The following is a 15,559-nucleotide window of genomic DNA, read 5'->3' on the forward strand; positions in this document are numbered from 1 at the left end:
ATTAAAGGCTTTGTTTTTAATTAAAACTTATAAAACCATTTGTTTTTCATGTGAATTCTTACCACAAAGCTTACATATTTTAGATCACCATATTTAATTATTTAATACAGAAAGAGCTCATCTTGCATTTGACTAGAGTACAGGAATGTTAGACTGGTAGGGAATACACAACACATTCAGTAGAAAGGCTTTTCTTCATGGAGAAGGATGGAAAACTAACGACGGCGGAGATGCATATTTTTAACAGGTTTGTTTACTAAGGACAGGTTTCCCCTTCTCTAACTTAGCCACATACATCTGAGAAAATCACCATATACTGCTTCCTGAGAGTGGAGAGAGATTCTTTTAGGGAAGGAATAAGCTGGTCTACTTATGAATGTTTGTTTTTCACCAGGCAGTAGAAAGGGTGTCTCAATAACTAGAAGATGTAAACATCTGCTTTCAGTAATATGAATCCTGCCCTAGGATTCTCTCAGATATCCTCTGATACCCAAAGCGGCTAGTAGTTTACAAAAGTTATAAGGTTCTCTGTTCATAGAAGACAAACAAACAAACAAACAAACAAAAACCACATAAATCTAATTATGTATATAAAAGGTGGGGAACTGTTGGTGTTTAGGAGAAGGAGAGAATGGATGGGCAAGGCAGCGGTTGCATCATCAAATGGTACAGAGTTATAAAGAGGCAGTACTATTGTTTGCTTCTTAGTTCTTTGCAGCAGTCTGTTTCCTGTTGGCTGTGACAATGACTACAAAAGCCAAAGTAATCAAGCTCAACCTCTTCCTATACGATATACATCCTTAGATACTATGGTGAGTAAACAAATATCAAGTTTTGATGCAGATTATAATCTGGGAAAATAAACAAAATCTCTAAAATATGGTTAGCATGGAAATGTTCTTGACTGCAGGAAATGTTTAGACATTCCATATAAAATATAATGAAGATATTACTACAGACACTAACAGAAAACTGAAAAAGTGAATGGAACAGATCTTTTTTTTTTTTTTTTTTTTTTCTCCTTATCTTGTTGTCACTGATGTCTGCTATATAGTGAGCATTTTTTTAACTGGCCTGTGAATCATATCTTCATTATTTCCTGCCATAACAAAAGCACAGATTCCAATAACAGAATACCAAGTCAACAGCTTACAAATCACTACATCAGCACTGAAGGTTAAAAGGACAATATATACGCCAGTTCTTCAGTGCAGTGAATAGAGCTTGACATCTTCATTAATATCTGTGTATTAGTGTTATCTGATTAGATCTTGTGCATGATCATTTGTCATTCTCTCCTTTGGGGACTCTCATGTTTAATTTCTTTCTTTTCTTTTCTTTTCTTTTCTTTTCTTTTCTTTTCTTTTCTTTTCTTTTCTTTTCTTTTCTTTTCTTTTCTTTTCTTTCTTTTCTTTCTTTCTTTCTTTCTTTCTTTCTTTCTTTCTTTCTTTCTTTCTTTCTTTCTTTCTTTCTTTCTTTCTTTCTTTCCTTCCTTCCTTCCTTCCTTCCTTCCTTCCTTCCTTCCTTCCTTCCTTCCTTCCCTCCTTCCTTCCTTCTTTTTTTTTTTTTTTAAAGAGTGAGAATTTTGTCCTGTCTGAATGAAATTACAAAACAAGTCACCTATATCACAGAGACTGGATACGAAGTTATCTTTCACAGGAAGCCTATTTTTGTAATGTTCATTTTTTTACTGTATGGTAACTTTGTAATAATGTACCTTACGGAGTTGAAAATCCCATTTTTAAGCCCAGTTGAGTTTATTATTATTATTATTGAAAACTGCAGTACATCAAACAAATGAACATTATCTCTCAAAGGAACCATGGAAGGCTTAAGTTGTTACATTGTAAACTCTGATATAAAATTGAAAGCAAATTTGCTAGCTGAAAAAAAAAATAGTTAACACTAACAGAAATATAGCTTTTCTCTCAAAGGCTTACATATAAAACCTCCATATTTATAATTGCAAGTATTACTCTTAGAATGAGATCAGGTTTTAGAATAATATCTTAGTGGCTTTTTTTTTTTTATGTGAAAGTATTTTGCAACACTTATTTTCACATTTCTCCATATAACATTCAAATTGATTGATGATATTGGTGGTAGGGCTGTGTATTGGGGGTAGAAATTAAGACAAAGTGAGCAATAATTGTATAGTGGAAAATCTTGATGCTGGTCACTTGCTACAGTAAGATGTGACAACTCTCTACAGAGTCTTCAGACATTATTTTTATTTTTATTTTTTTTGAATTGAGTCCACTAAAATTTCTCCCTAGGCTTCAAACAGCTTGAACCAGTCTCATAGCCTTTCAAAAAGTTACATGTAATGCATATAATAACAATATAACTTGCACACTCTTGTTATTTTTAAATTACCACTAAAACTTCAAACACCAAGTAACTAGGAGGATGCATATTATCTATCAGGTTTTAACCTACATTTTTTTGCCACTCAGCTATTATTATTACTGAGGCTTCACTCTAGCCTGCAACTTTATGAAGAAAGTGGAAGTCGTACTTATATGACGCTTTTCTCAGTGCACTGTTCTTAGGAATAGTGTTTTGGAAACTCCAAAAAATTGGGTCTCCGTATTCTTTTCCTTAGTAATTAAATCCAAAATTCCATTCATGTGTATTACAATCAGAATTCTGTGAACAGTAATCCTGAATTCACTTTGAAATTGTACACACATAGATCTGCAACACTACAAAATTTGTTCTATTAATTAATTAAACATTCACTTCCATAAATGTTACTTGAATTCTAAGTCTGCTGCCGCAGAGAGACCAATCCAACACTTTTTTCTTTTTTTTAACTCCGATATCTGCAGAAAAATTATACATTTTTTCTAAACACCCTCACCACTGTCAAATGAGATACTGCTTGTATGCAAATGATTTGCATACTTTCTAACAGAGCATTGATAACAGTATGTTAATTACAAATGAAACCACAGGAAGGAATTGATCCTACTCTACAGATGGAAAACTGAGTCACAGTGTGAATGAGGATAAAATTTTCAAATACTTCTAAAGAATATAAATGCCTGATTCCATTTCAAAAGCTGTACAAGACAATTTTTCCAAAAATATCACCTAGGGTGGATGTTTTACTAATCCTCCTTAAATGTAACTTAGACATATAACTGAGGTTTGCTTAGGAATTTACCAAAGAAAGTTTGTGTCTATGCAGTGGAGACATAAAAAGAAATAATCCGGGGCTAGAGAATAGACAAATTCTCCCACTATTTTCAACATCAGAATTCTACCATTGACTATGAGTAAGTGGTATCTCTGATCTGTATGGGAGAAAAGTAAAGGGAGAGCATTCTTTTATTACACTTGACAAACCAGAACTTTTTATTTATATATTATTATTATTTAATAAAAGAGAAAGTAAAAAAAAAAAAAAAAAAAAAAAAGAAACAGGAAAGTTTCCATAGTGATTTCAAGTACTAGGGAACAAGTAGTACGAACATAGTAGGGAAAGACCCCTACTAGTTTTCCCACCATTTCCCACCATTTCTGGAAACTGAGAATACTGCACTGAACTTTGCATATGGGTCCCATTTACTTCTTGTTTATTCTAGATTATGAAAAACAAAGCTTTTTTCTGGCATATTTTAGGCTGGAAAGAGAGCATGACATCTTAAATACAGCTTGTGTACTTTTATATGCCTTTCTAGATGCATACTGGATATATTTGCATATACTTTCAGTTAACGAATTCAGTTAATGTATTGCAGTAGAAGTTAGACTTTATTTTTTATTGCCATCAACCAAGTAAATGGTTCGATACTGTTTTTACTAGCTCCTCTCATAAGATGAAATTCTAACTTCACTGATCTCAGGAAAAGTCTATTCTGTCCAGGTCAAACCTTTTGTTACTACTTAAGCCATAAAACCATGGACAACAGGTAACACTTATCCATTTTTAAATTTTATTTTAATTTAATTTAATTTTCCTAGAATGAATTTAAGAAACTTGCAACACATTAGCTTCAAATCTCATTTATTTAATTCATATTCAAGCATGCTGACCAGGACAGAGGAAAATAAGGTGTCTCAAGTATAAGAAGAGCCATAGAGCAGCAAATTTTATAAAGTGCTACAGCATGCTTGTTATTTAGTCATAATGAATAAAGTAGCACAATTCTTCTCTTTAATCTTTGGAGGGACAAAGACCAAGTGGAAGAAAATACAGAAAAAAGTATTCATTCTTTGATTTCATATTCTCAGGGGAATTATTATAAGAATATCAGCCTATTGTAAAAATATTACCTTGAACTAAGATTTAGCCCAGCAGCTTGTATATACTGACATTAGCCAATATGCAGCAACAGCATCAGCGTGCTCAAGAACATGTATATTCTAGTCTTGCCATAGCTGTAAAAGTTATGAGCAACTTACAATCTGTTTAGAGAAAAATCCATCCAGAATAAACCACAAAAGCCAAGCTGATATCTGAATTTAGCAATGCAAAATAGATAAATGAAACAGCATACATTTCATATATCAATGACTATCACTGAATATCACTGTTAGGATAAAATCACGTTTGTTTCTTTGTTTTTCTGACTTCTGATGTTTTGAAGTCTCTAGGTTCTTACAGTACAGAGAAGAAATGTGTTAAAATGTGCATGAATTAATAAATAAATAAGCCAATTCACATCACATTCATCAGACTTGCATGCCAATAACATGCATTAGTCAAGGACATTATAGACAAGTAAGCTTTGGAAATGTTCGTATAACATTTTATTAATTCTACTGTCACTAACCTTGTTACATCTCTTTTTCAAGCTTGTTCAGTTTTCTGTATTTATCTATATGCATTTATATGCATTTATCTATATTTAGATATTTATATATAGAGATATATATATATCTATATATATAGATATATAGATAGATATAGATAGATAGATAGATATAGATATATAGATATTTATATATTTATATGCATTTATCTATATGCATTTATATGCATTGTTTGAATTTTTATTTTTCCAATCCTTGGGCATTTTCTTTCATATTCCATCCACTTTGAGAATACAAAAATTATGCTTTTCTCACCAAATGCTTAAATCTTGTTTCTTTCTTCTTCTCTCTCTTTTTTTTTTTTATTTTGTTTGTTTTTTTTTGTTTTTAGAAAACTTTTTTTTCGTGTTATGAGTTAAAACATAATTTTTAACATAAGTTAACTAGTTTGGGAGTCAGCATTTCAAATTGTTTCAAAAAGGTTATCTAGGAACAGAACATATCCTCAGCTTGTGTGTGGAACTTTGTTAAGCTAGTGCCAACTTTCTCCACAAAACTAGTATAAAAGTGGATGGAGTAGTGCCTCCAGCAGCCCAGATATACTGACAGTGATTTCGATGTTTGGCCTGTTGATTTGTATGTACTATTACAGCAGAAGTACACAAAACTAAAGCATGTATTTGCATTTAGAACTGAAGCACACCTTTTCACGAGTCTTTGCAATAGTCCCCTCAGTGTGTGGACTCACTTTTAGGTAAAACAGGGGAAAGGTAGCTAGTAATCTTAGGAAAATGAGAGAAACATTGTAATGCTGCAGAGGAAAAAAAAAAAAAAAAAAAAAAAGCCTGAATTCTTGTGTCCACAGCAGTATTCGCTAGGTTTAAAAATGATTAGCAAATGGTTATTTCATTGGGTCAAAATTTGTTAACTTCTTTAGTTCAGTCCAATAGCCATTTCACAGAGCATTTCTCAGAACAAATGTTCTTTACTGAAAAATCCAGTTCAGCTCCCTAATGGAAATGATGATAGAAATAATAAATGTCATTTATTTGGCTCACTGGAATCAGGAGAGTCCCAGAACAAACACTGATTACAACATAAAATTTAAAACATTTTCATAAGCTCCCAAATAAGACTGTTGAAGCCCCCAACTGATTCAGTGTTGCTCACTGTGACACTTGATAAACACTCTCTCTCTCTAGAACGGGCATAATTCTTCCAGATCTTTCCTCAAAAACCTTAAATGTGTGAGCTGAAGGAGCCACATTTAATTTGGCTGTTGAACAGAGTCAAATAGCTTTTCATCACTTGTATTTCAAACATGCTAAGTAGAAATTAGCACAGTATGTAAGAAATCTCAGACAAATGCTTTTGCCTTGAAAAAAATGATTTACTTTACATGTATTCTGATCTTTCAAGGATGCTGAATATCCCACATTTGCTCTGACATCTATGGATGCTTACCAGCTCTCAGCAGGTGTTCAGGGCATCTGAGAATTAGCCCATTACTTTGCAACATCATGCAGTATTAACTTCTTTCAAAAGAGAAGTGATACTGAAATTTATATTGCTTTAGAAAGAAATTGGTGCACCAGAAGAAAAAATAATGAAAATTGGTACATTAAATTTGCAGAGATCAAAGAGTACCTAGGCAAGAGAAATCACTTAGAGGATCAATTTAATTTTAACAATATGTCAGAATTCAGGAACATAGCTACACTTAAAATATTAAGTCCCACATTTTAGAGGATAATTAATAGCTTAGAACAGTTAGGACCTTAGCTTCAGTGTAGTCAACATCAAACATTCTCATATTAAGAGTATGAAATTTCATGACATCATGTTCTTCTAAGGTTTTGTTTGTTAGTTTTCCTGTTCTACTCAAAATTGAAAATTTCCACCAAAAAATATTTCAGCCCCCTGTTATTTTTGAAAAAAAAGATACTCTTTAAAATGTGTTAGAGAAAGGAAAGAATGCTCACTTCTGATATTTTATATAAACTTGTTTTTCTGTTTTAAAATGCTAGTTATTTAACAGCATATATGGAAAGCTAAAATAAAAATATTTCTTTAAATATTTATATTTTTTGAAATAATATTTTGATAGTAAATTATCTTGTAAAACAGCTAGTCTTACTGACATAGTTTAATATTAATATTGTGTACTTTCTGGATAGAACAAGATTGTCTAAATATAATTTGATCTTTATTTTTTTATTTATTTATTTGTTAGGCCTGGGCTATATTTTGGATTTGGAGCTTACATTTTTAATGTCTGATATATTGTTCAAATTTTCTATTTAATTGAATAATGAGAGTAAAATTGACATTCTTGTTCAAGCTTGCATGTTCTGGGTCAAACATAAACTAACAAGCAAAACAATAAAACAAAATAACCCTTGCTAAAATAAAAATAAAAATAAAAATAAAAATAATTTTCACTGTAAGGCATTAGAAAGCTCAGAACCAGGTACACACACATGCAAGGTGAAATTCACCAGTGGAAACTCTTACATCAGAAAAGGGTTTTAGAAACAAACCAAAAAATCACCTTCACAGTTCCTGCCCTTATCTTGCCCATACTCAAACAGAATCAGTGAGAAAAATTAGACTTACCTTCTGAATGGTGATGATTCCTTCCTGAGTGTCTTTGTCCACAGAAATTTTGAATACTCCCAAACCATCACCATCTACAATCTTATACTCCATTTCAGCATTGGGTCCCACATCTGCATCTGCAGCTTTTATTCTGGCCACCACAGAAGCCACAGGTAAAGACTCTGGGACATTATATTGATATGATCCTGTGAAATTTAGAAATTTACTAAATTCATAGTTTTCTGAGACTGTAAGCTAATATATACATAGATATTGTATTATATATATTTCTGCTGTATTAATGCATCTGAGTATTTGCTCAAACTAGCTGAAAATATTCTTCAGTTTAAATAGAAGGTTTAGACCTTCTATAGATGGACTCTATTTTGAGTACTACAGGTATTCTTTTTTTTTTTTTTTTTTTACAAAAAATACAAGACAAAGATGCATGAACATCTTTCCACACTTAAATGTAAGTCATGAGGCAAATGTCTGCAACTTTCCAATGAAAAAGATGTTTTCCTTCTTTGTTTTCTACAAAAGAGGAAAAAAGTAAATATGACAAATGAAATTAATATAAGGACATTACTTTATAAATCTATATCTGAGGGGAAGGAACTTTCAGGTGGTGTTGCACTGTTTCATATGTAACTGAACTAGAGATGATGAGGAAGTAAGAGGTAGAAACAAAAACCTGAGCAATTTTGAGATAAAGAACTTGGCTGCAGTGTTAAAGATGAGCTTTGCACAATGGCCGATTGCTGGCTGGCTTGAGGCATGTGTCTGAGAGTTTCTCACCAATTGTATGTCAGATTCGGGTGCGTGCACAGCACATGTGGCTATGGGGAAAGTATATGTAGTGGAGAAAAACAATAAAGGTCTCCTGTTCAAGAGCCATCGGGAGTCCATGTCTTTCATCCCTTCATATATCTTGATAAAACAGTTTACAATCTGAATATGACTAGAAACTGAGATATATTCATTTATTTGGCAATAAATGCATCATCTGCGCTCTTGAAAATTCCTGCTTTTTCATTCAAGTAGAAAATCATATATACGTTGTCAAAAGGATATCTGAATGCAGTCAGTAGCCAATAATATCTTCACATTCAAAAATAACTTGTTATTCTATGATTATTTGAAACAGTTAATCACAAGATCTTTATAAGATCATGTGATTTTTTGTAAAATTATCCCAGAGAGAATGTTATTATGGTCTGAGAGAACAACTTTCTTTGGTTGGGATGAGAGCCACCTTGTTCAAAGAAAGTAAACTGAGGGAAGATGAATTTCCAGCTCCTCTGTGATTAACTTCTTAGGAAACACTGCATGCACAAGAGAAATCCTGCTGAAGTGCCAAAGGAATATGAAAGATTAACAGTCAAGTTAAGAAATTAAGTACCCTGAAGTCCAACTGGCAAAAGATAAAGATCTGTTAAGATGTATTTTTTGTCTTTTTATTGGTAGTGAAGAAGTAAAATATTTTAATAAATGCACCTGCTCTATATTACTCCATTTCAGATGATCTAAAATATATTAGGTAAACAAAACAACAACAAATAAAAATTATTCCAATTTAGTAGTAGTAGCAATAATAACAATAATTATAGTAATATACGTTGCAGTCAGTGGTTCTTAAAGTATTTAACATGGAAGCTGACTAATGTTATTCTTTGTTTAGAAATAAAATAAATAAAGAAAATAGCAATGTTTAGAAATAAATCAAAAATAAGTAACTTACGTCGTGGAAAGCGGGGTGGGTTGTCATTTACATCAGTCAGTGTGACAGTTACAGATGTTGTTCCTGATAATCCACCATTTTGCCCAACCATGTCCTTTGCTTGAATAACTAGTAGATATTGGTCCTTGGCTTCTCTATCCATATTTGGAAGGGCAGTCTTGATAACACCTGCAGTAAGACAAGATATGTCAATGGTTGCAGAAGTAAATATATTGCTGTGAAAGCTGTTTGCCTTTAAAAGGTAGCAGCAAATCAATGATAAAAAAAAAAAAAAAGGCGACAAAAGAAAAACACTAATAACAATATTTTACTAGGAACTGAACAGGCATACTACAAGCTTAATTTAAGTAGTCACTGAAAACCATTTTATTTTATTTTTTTTCAGTTTGTGCTACATTGTTTGGGTAATACCATCCATGACCATGTTTTCAGAATATCTTCTCCCTGAACTGCAAAGTTACTCAGGTAACACTCCCTTGCTTGGAAAATATCATCTGTGTTTGATTTCCCACTCTTTTACAGCTAGTAAGAATAGCATATTCTGTACTTGCTTTCAAGATTCCAAGTTCAAGATTCATTTCACAATGCCCAAGAGTCATTCAGCACATTAACTATTATAAATATTGATATTATGACACACTCTGCATATATATGCAATTACCTTATTTCACCAAATATTTGCTTTAAAAATAACTACTTCTAAAGCATTAACGTAATTAAGATATCTTGAAAGAAAATACTGTTATATCTGAAATAAAGTTTTTGTTATACCCATTTGATTATCTGCATACAATTTGCAATTATTTGATTTGAAATGAAAACCAAAAGAAAGCTCCATGCTTCATCCTTTCAGTTCTGTTGATATAGATCAGAAAATAAATACTCTTTCTCAAAACCTGATGACTTTATGAATATTTCATGTTCAGCACACAGTACAGCTGCTAACTCTGATTTCCAGAGAGGCAGCCGCTTACTCCAGCAGCACTTAGTGTCAGCAGTAAAGGAAACATAAACAATCTAAATAAAGGAGAGGCACATTGGGGCACATATCTCTTCATGTGATATTTACCGAATGTTTAGTTACGGTTTTATTTCTTTCTTCCCTTCTGAATTCAGGACTTGCCATTAATCAACTCAGGGCTGAAACATTTACTTCACAAACAGACTGCCTGGCGCTATTTCACCCCTTTTACAAGATATTAAAAAATACAGTTAACATACAATTTCATAATTTTATTGTCTCTACAATACTTTTCTTGGACTGCTTGTTTTTCTATCATATTTAAATTGTTAATAACTGTTAAACAGTTATTTGGAAGCTAATTATCAGGCACACAGAAATTTCAGTATCACATCTAAATCAAATAGAATGCAAACATTCCAGTCTCAATCTTTAAAGGTTTTGATTTAGCAAAAAATACTATATTATTGGTCAGGGACTGTTTGCAGTCATTGTGACAATATACATTGTACGTATACATAGAAAGCAAAAAAAATACTATATATCATATCTTTTGGGGGAAATAAGTACTATATTGAGGACAGATTTGTTGTAATATGAATACTGCTTATTTTTGCAAGTTTAGATGCTGTTAAATGGAGTGTAACTTTTTGGTCACAACAATAGGATTCAGGTCTGTTTCCCAATACATTTTTAAAAATGAGAAATAAAGTAAATAGTTTGTTTCTCTTTTGTTCCAGCATGTCCATCTCTGAAATGGAGATTATAATTCCTCTCCACATAGGCTAAAATGCCAAACTGAAGTAAGCAGATTAAAAATGTATTTTCCCACTATGTGAAATGATACATAGAATCATAGAATTAGAGAAAAGTAAAATCATTTAATTTGGAAAAGATCTTAAAGATCACCAAGTCCAACCATCAACCTGACCTACTGAGTCCCATCACAAAGCCAAACCTCCAAGAGTGGACACTCCACCACTCCCTGGGCAGCCCCTTCTGATGCTTTGACCAAACTCACTCTGAAGAAATTCTTCCTAATGTCCAATCTGAACCTCCCCTGGTGCAAGCTGATACCACTTCCTCACATCCTATCACTTGTCACCTGAGAAAAGAGGCCAAAACCCTCCTTGCTGCAATATCCTTTCAGGTAGTTATAGAAAGTGTGAGGTTTCCCCTCAACCTCCTCTTTTCCAGACTTAGCAGCCTCAATTCATAGAATCACAGAGTCATAGAATAGTTTGGGTTGGAAGGAACCTTAAAGATTTCAAGCTGTCTGCCATGGACAGAGACACCTTCCACTGAGTCAGGTTGTTCAAAGCTCCATTGCACCTGCCCTTAAATACTTTCAAGGACTGGCCATCTACAACTTCTCTGGGCAACATGTTCCAGTGCCTCGTCACCCTCAGAGTAAAGACTATCTACCTAATTCCAATCTAAATTTACCCTTTTGTAGTTTAAAAATTACCCCTTCTTGTATCACTACACTCCCTCACCAAGAATCCTTCTAGTTTCCTGTAGGCCCCCTTAACGTACTGGAAGGCCACTATAAGGTCTCCCTGGAGCCCCCAGGGCTCAGTACTGGGGCCAGTTCTCTTTAATATCTTTATTGATGATCTGGATGAGGGGATCGAGTACACCCTCAGTAAGTTTGCAGACAACACCAAGTTAGGTGCGTGTGTCGATCTGCTCAAGGATAGGAAGGCTCTGCGGGAGGATCTGGATAGGCTGGACCGATGGGCTGAGGTCAACTGTATGAAGTTCAACAAGGCCAAATGCTGGGTCCTGCACCTGGGGCACAACAACCCCAAACAGCGCTACAGGCTGGGAGATGAGTGGTTAGAAAGCTGCCTGTCAGAGAAGGACCTGGGAGTATTGGTTGGTAGTCAGCTGAATATGAGCGGGCAGTGTGCTCAGGTGGACAAGAAGGCCAACAGCATCCTGGCTTGCATAAGAAACAGCGTGGCCAGCAGGGCTAGGGAATTGATTGTCCCCCCGTACTCGGCTCTGGCGAGGCCACACCTCGAGTACTGTGTTCAGTATTGGGCCCCTCGCTGCAAGAAGGGCATCAAGGTGCTCCAGCATGTCCAGAGAAGGCCAATGAGGCTGGTGAGGGGTCTGGAGAACTAGGCTTGTGAGGAGTGGCTGAGGGAGCTGGGATTGTTGAGCCTGGAGAAGAGGAGGCTCAGGGGCAACCTTATCATACTCTACAGGTATCTTAAAGAAGGCTGTAGTGAGGTGGGGGTTGGTCTATTCTCCCACATGCCTGGTGACAGGACAAAAGGGAATGGGCTAAAGTTACGCCAGGGCGGGTTTAGGTTGGATATTAGGAAGAACTTCTTTGCCGAAAGGGTTGTTAGGCATTGGAATAGGCTGCCCAGGGAACTTTATTGAGTCACCATCCCTGGAGGTCTTTAAAAGACGTTTAGATGTAGAGCTTGGTGATATGTTTTAGTGGAGGATTTGTTAGTGTTAGGTCAGAGGTTGGACTCCATCGTCTTTGAGGTCTCTTCCAACCTAGATGATTCTGTGATTCTGTCTTCTCCAGGATGAAGAACCCCAGCTCTCTCAACCTGTCTTCATATCAGAGGTTTTCCAGTCCTTTTATCATCTTCATGGACCTCCTCTGAACTTGTTCAAATACATCCATGCCCTTCTTGTGCTAGGGGCCCCAGAGCTGAATGCAGTAATCCAGGTGGGGTTTCATGAGAGCAGAACAGAGGGGAAGAACCACTTCCCTTGTCCTGCTGGCCACACAGTTTTTGATGCAGCCCAGGATATGGTTGGCTTTCTGGGCTGCAAGTGAACCTTTCCAGCTCCTTTCTGAATTTCTCATCAACCAATACCCCCAGGTCCTTCTCCTCAGGTCTGCTGTCAATCCATTGTCCATCCAGCCTGTATTTGTGCTTAGGATTGCTCTGGCACAGATGGACCTTGGTCTTTGCCTTTGTTGAACTTCATGAGGTTAAAATTCCCCAAGCTTCTTTTCATAAGTCTTGTTGTCTACTTCCTTCACCAGCTTTGTTGCTCTTCTTTGCACACAGAAGACCAATTCAATATCGTTCTTGTTGTGGGGGACCCAAAACTGAACAAAATATACAGTTAAATGGGCAATTTTTTATTTTATTTTATTTTATTTTTTAAAAAAAGAGGATTACAGATTGTGTTTTCCTGTGGCTGAAAATACACAATAAATTTTCACAAAATTTCAAGAAAATTGTAAAAAAGGAACAAAAACAAACAAACAAACAAAAAAAAACATAATTTGTTTTGAAAGTGGCAGAAAGATAGTGTATCAGATGAGGATGGGAAGTACAATTATTTCTAGTTCAAACTAATGAATAAAAAAATACATTTCCACAAAAAAAAATCCAGTTTGAAAAGTGAAGGAGAGAGGTGGTCATGCCACTAATCTACGCTTTATAAATAGGTGACATTTGGACATTTCCATAACAAATATCTGAAAACAAAACAAATCAAAACAAACAAAAAAAGCAAATGTTCAAAGCGTCTTGAAATTTTCATTGTTCAGAAATACTGGAACAGGCAGTAGACCAGGGAGCTGGTAGATTGACAAAGAGGTAAAAATTTCAGTTCCAACAATGTAAGCTTATCAAATCACTCAGATGTGTTATTGTTATGGCATATTCAGAAGAATAAGAGAGTAAAAGATCAACAAAATCATGAGGTATTAAATTAACCAAGAGATCACATTAATAAGTTCCTAGCAAATTTTAATGCACATGCTCTTTTTTTCTCAGTATTACTGTAGAGAGTTTGTGTAAAGTTACCTGTCTTTGGCTCCACAGAAAAATAAGGTTGTCCTTGCAATATGCTGTAAACCACTCGGGCACTGTTGCCGTAAGTAGGATCATCTGCATCAGTGGCTGTTACTTGAACCACAGAGGTACCTGTAAAATGTTTAAGGAACTATTGTACATAAAAGATCCATGAATCTAAACTACATGCAACATGCAGTTCCAATATATATCTGGAACAGTGTGAGGGGGCTTTTTCACAGCTGTTCATCATTTCCATGATTCTGCTTACAATATAAGGTCCTTTTTGTCAAGCAATAATATTAATTGTTATAAAATTTGCTCCTCCTAAATAGTCTCAGAGTTTAACTCACAGTAACAAAGACCACATTACTCAGTAGTTCCCCTCTCTATGAATTTGATTGGTGGAGGGTATATATAAGAACAAACTTCCAATGAACAGTGTTTTCAACGATGATGAAGCCTGAAGTATGGTTGATGATGATGCCTGAAATATGTTATGAGATATCAAGTCTGAAATATGGTAACAATTTCCCGTTGCAGAGAAGTCCACATATTAAAATTATAAATGATGAGTAATACATATTCAAATATAAACACATTCACATAAATGATATATTTTGATAATTGTAAACACACACATATATATACAAATGAATTTTAGTCTATAACTTTACTTGACCTTTTATACAAGAGAAGACCGAAGAGTTTCTGTTTCACCTCAGACAACAAGTGAGAGATACCTCTAAATTCCATTAAAAAGCACTCATTTCCCTCTGCATCTACAATGTTTCAGTAACACTTGAGGTCATAATCTGCTACATAAATATTTCTTTAGGATAAATGTGTGTATGCTAACAGGAATAAGAAAGCAATATATTTAACTGGCTAGCAAGAAGGGTGTAATTTGCGAGAATCTCATTCAACATTCCTCTCCTATTTATTATGTTCTCCATGTAAGTTGCCATTTGTTTTTGTTCTGTACATCATCTATGATGTATGCTGAGAGCAGAATAAAACAACACATGGGAGCCAGGGTCTTGGCCATGGTCGCCACCTTTGATAGGCGGAAAGGATTATTATTTCTCACTGGCAGATTGTCTGGAACATTGAGACCTTCCACTCAATAGCCCAAGGACCCATTTTGAGGTTAGGTTGCAAATTAATTTTATAGCAATTTGGCAGATGCCCAGTGCAGATCTTCAGCTGAGGATCAGATTCCCTATTAAACTGGATTTAGAAACAAGATTAGAGAGAAACATTTGTTAAAAAGAGTGTTCATTTTCCAACTGAACACATTTTTGTTATGTGAAAATGAGAGCAGCAAATCCAGAAATCATTCTTTAAGAACAAACTGTCATAACAAGTGACCAGGATGAATTCAACATAAATTGTCCTCTGGTTAGTTTTATTTTGACTTATTCAGGAAAGGATGAGAGAAAGTTCTGAAATTCTTCATGTTTAGTATAGTATGTGCACCATTCACTCTCTTCAGTTTTTCTGTTCTCAGGTAAGTAGAAGATCGTAAATGGGTCTTGGGATCAGGTTGAAGGTTCAGAGAGAGAGAGGATTAAATGATGCCCTTTATAAAATGGTACAGATAACAAAGGATGAGATCTACTTGAATTAATTCTGACCAGAAGTCATCTTTCATAAGATAACTTTATTCATATATGACCTAACTAACCCACATTCCTGACCTCTCTTTGTAAAGTATCA

The 15,559-nt window shown here is 34.6% G+C and overlaps 1 protein-coding gene across 3 annotated transcripts in view; it reads right to left on the reverse strand.

The window, feature by feature from the left end:
• The window catches only part of CDH7 (cadherin 7), an 88,519-nt gene that overhangs the window by 25,214 nt on the left and 47,746 nt on the right, over positions 1 to 15,559 (reverse strand). For all 3 annotated transcript variants that reach the window (XM_035317977.1, XM_035317976.1, XM_035317978.1), the window contains 3 exons: positions 13,853 to 13,972; positions 9,101 to 9,268; positions 7,378 to 7,565 (listed from right to left, as the gene is read on the reverse strand). In XM_035317977.1, coding sequence (XP_035173868.1) covers positions 7,378 to 7,565; positions 9,101 to 9,268; positions 13,853 to 13,972 — 476 coding nt within the window. The remainder of the gene's footprint in view (positions 1 to 7,377; positions 7,566 to 9,100; positions 9,269 to 13,852; positions 13,973 to 15,559) is intronic.

The sequence above is a fragment of the Oxyura jamaicensis genome, chromosome 2, assembly GCF_011077185.1.
Source record: "Oxyura jamaicensis isolate SHBP4307 breed ruddy duck chromosome 2, BPBGC_Ojam_1.0, whole genome shotgun sequence".
Lineage (NCBI taxonomy): Eukaryota > Metazoa > Chordata > Aves > Anseriformes > Anatidae > Oxyura > Oxyura jamaicensis.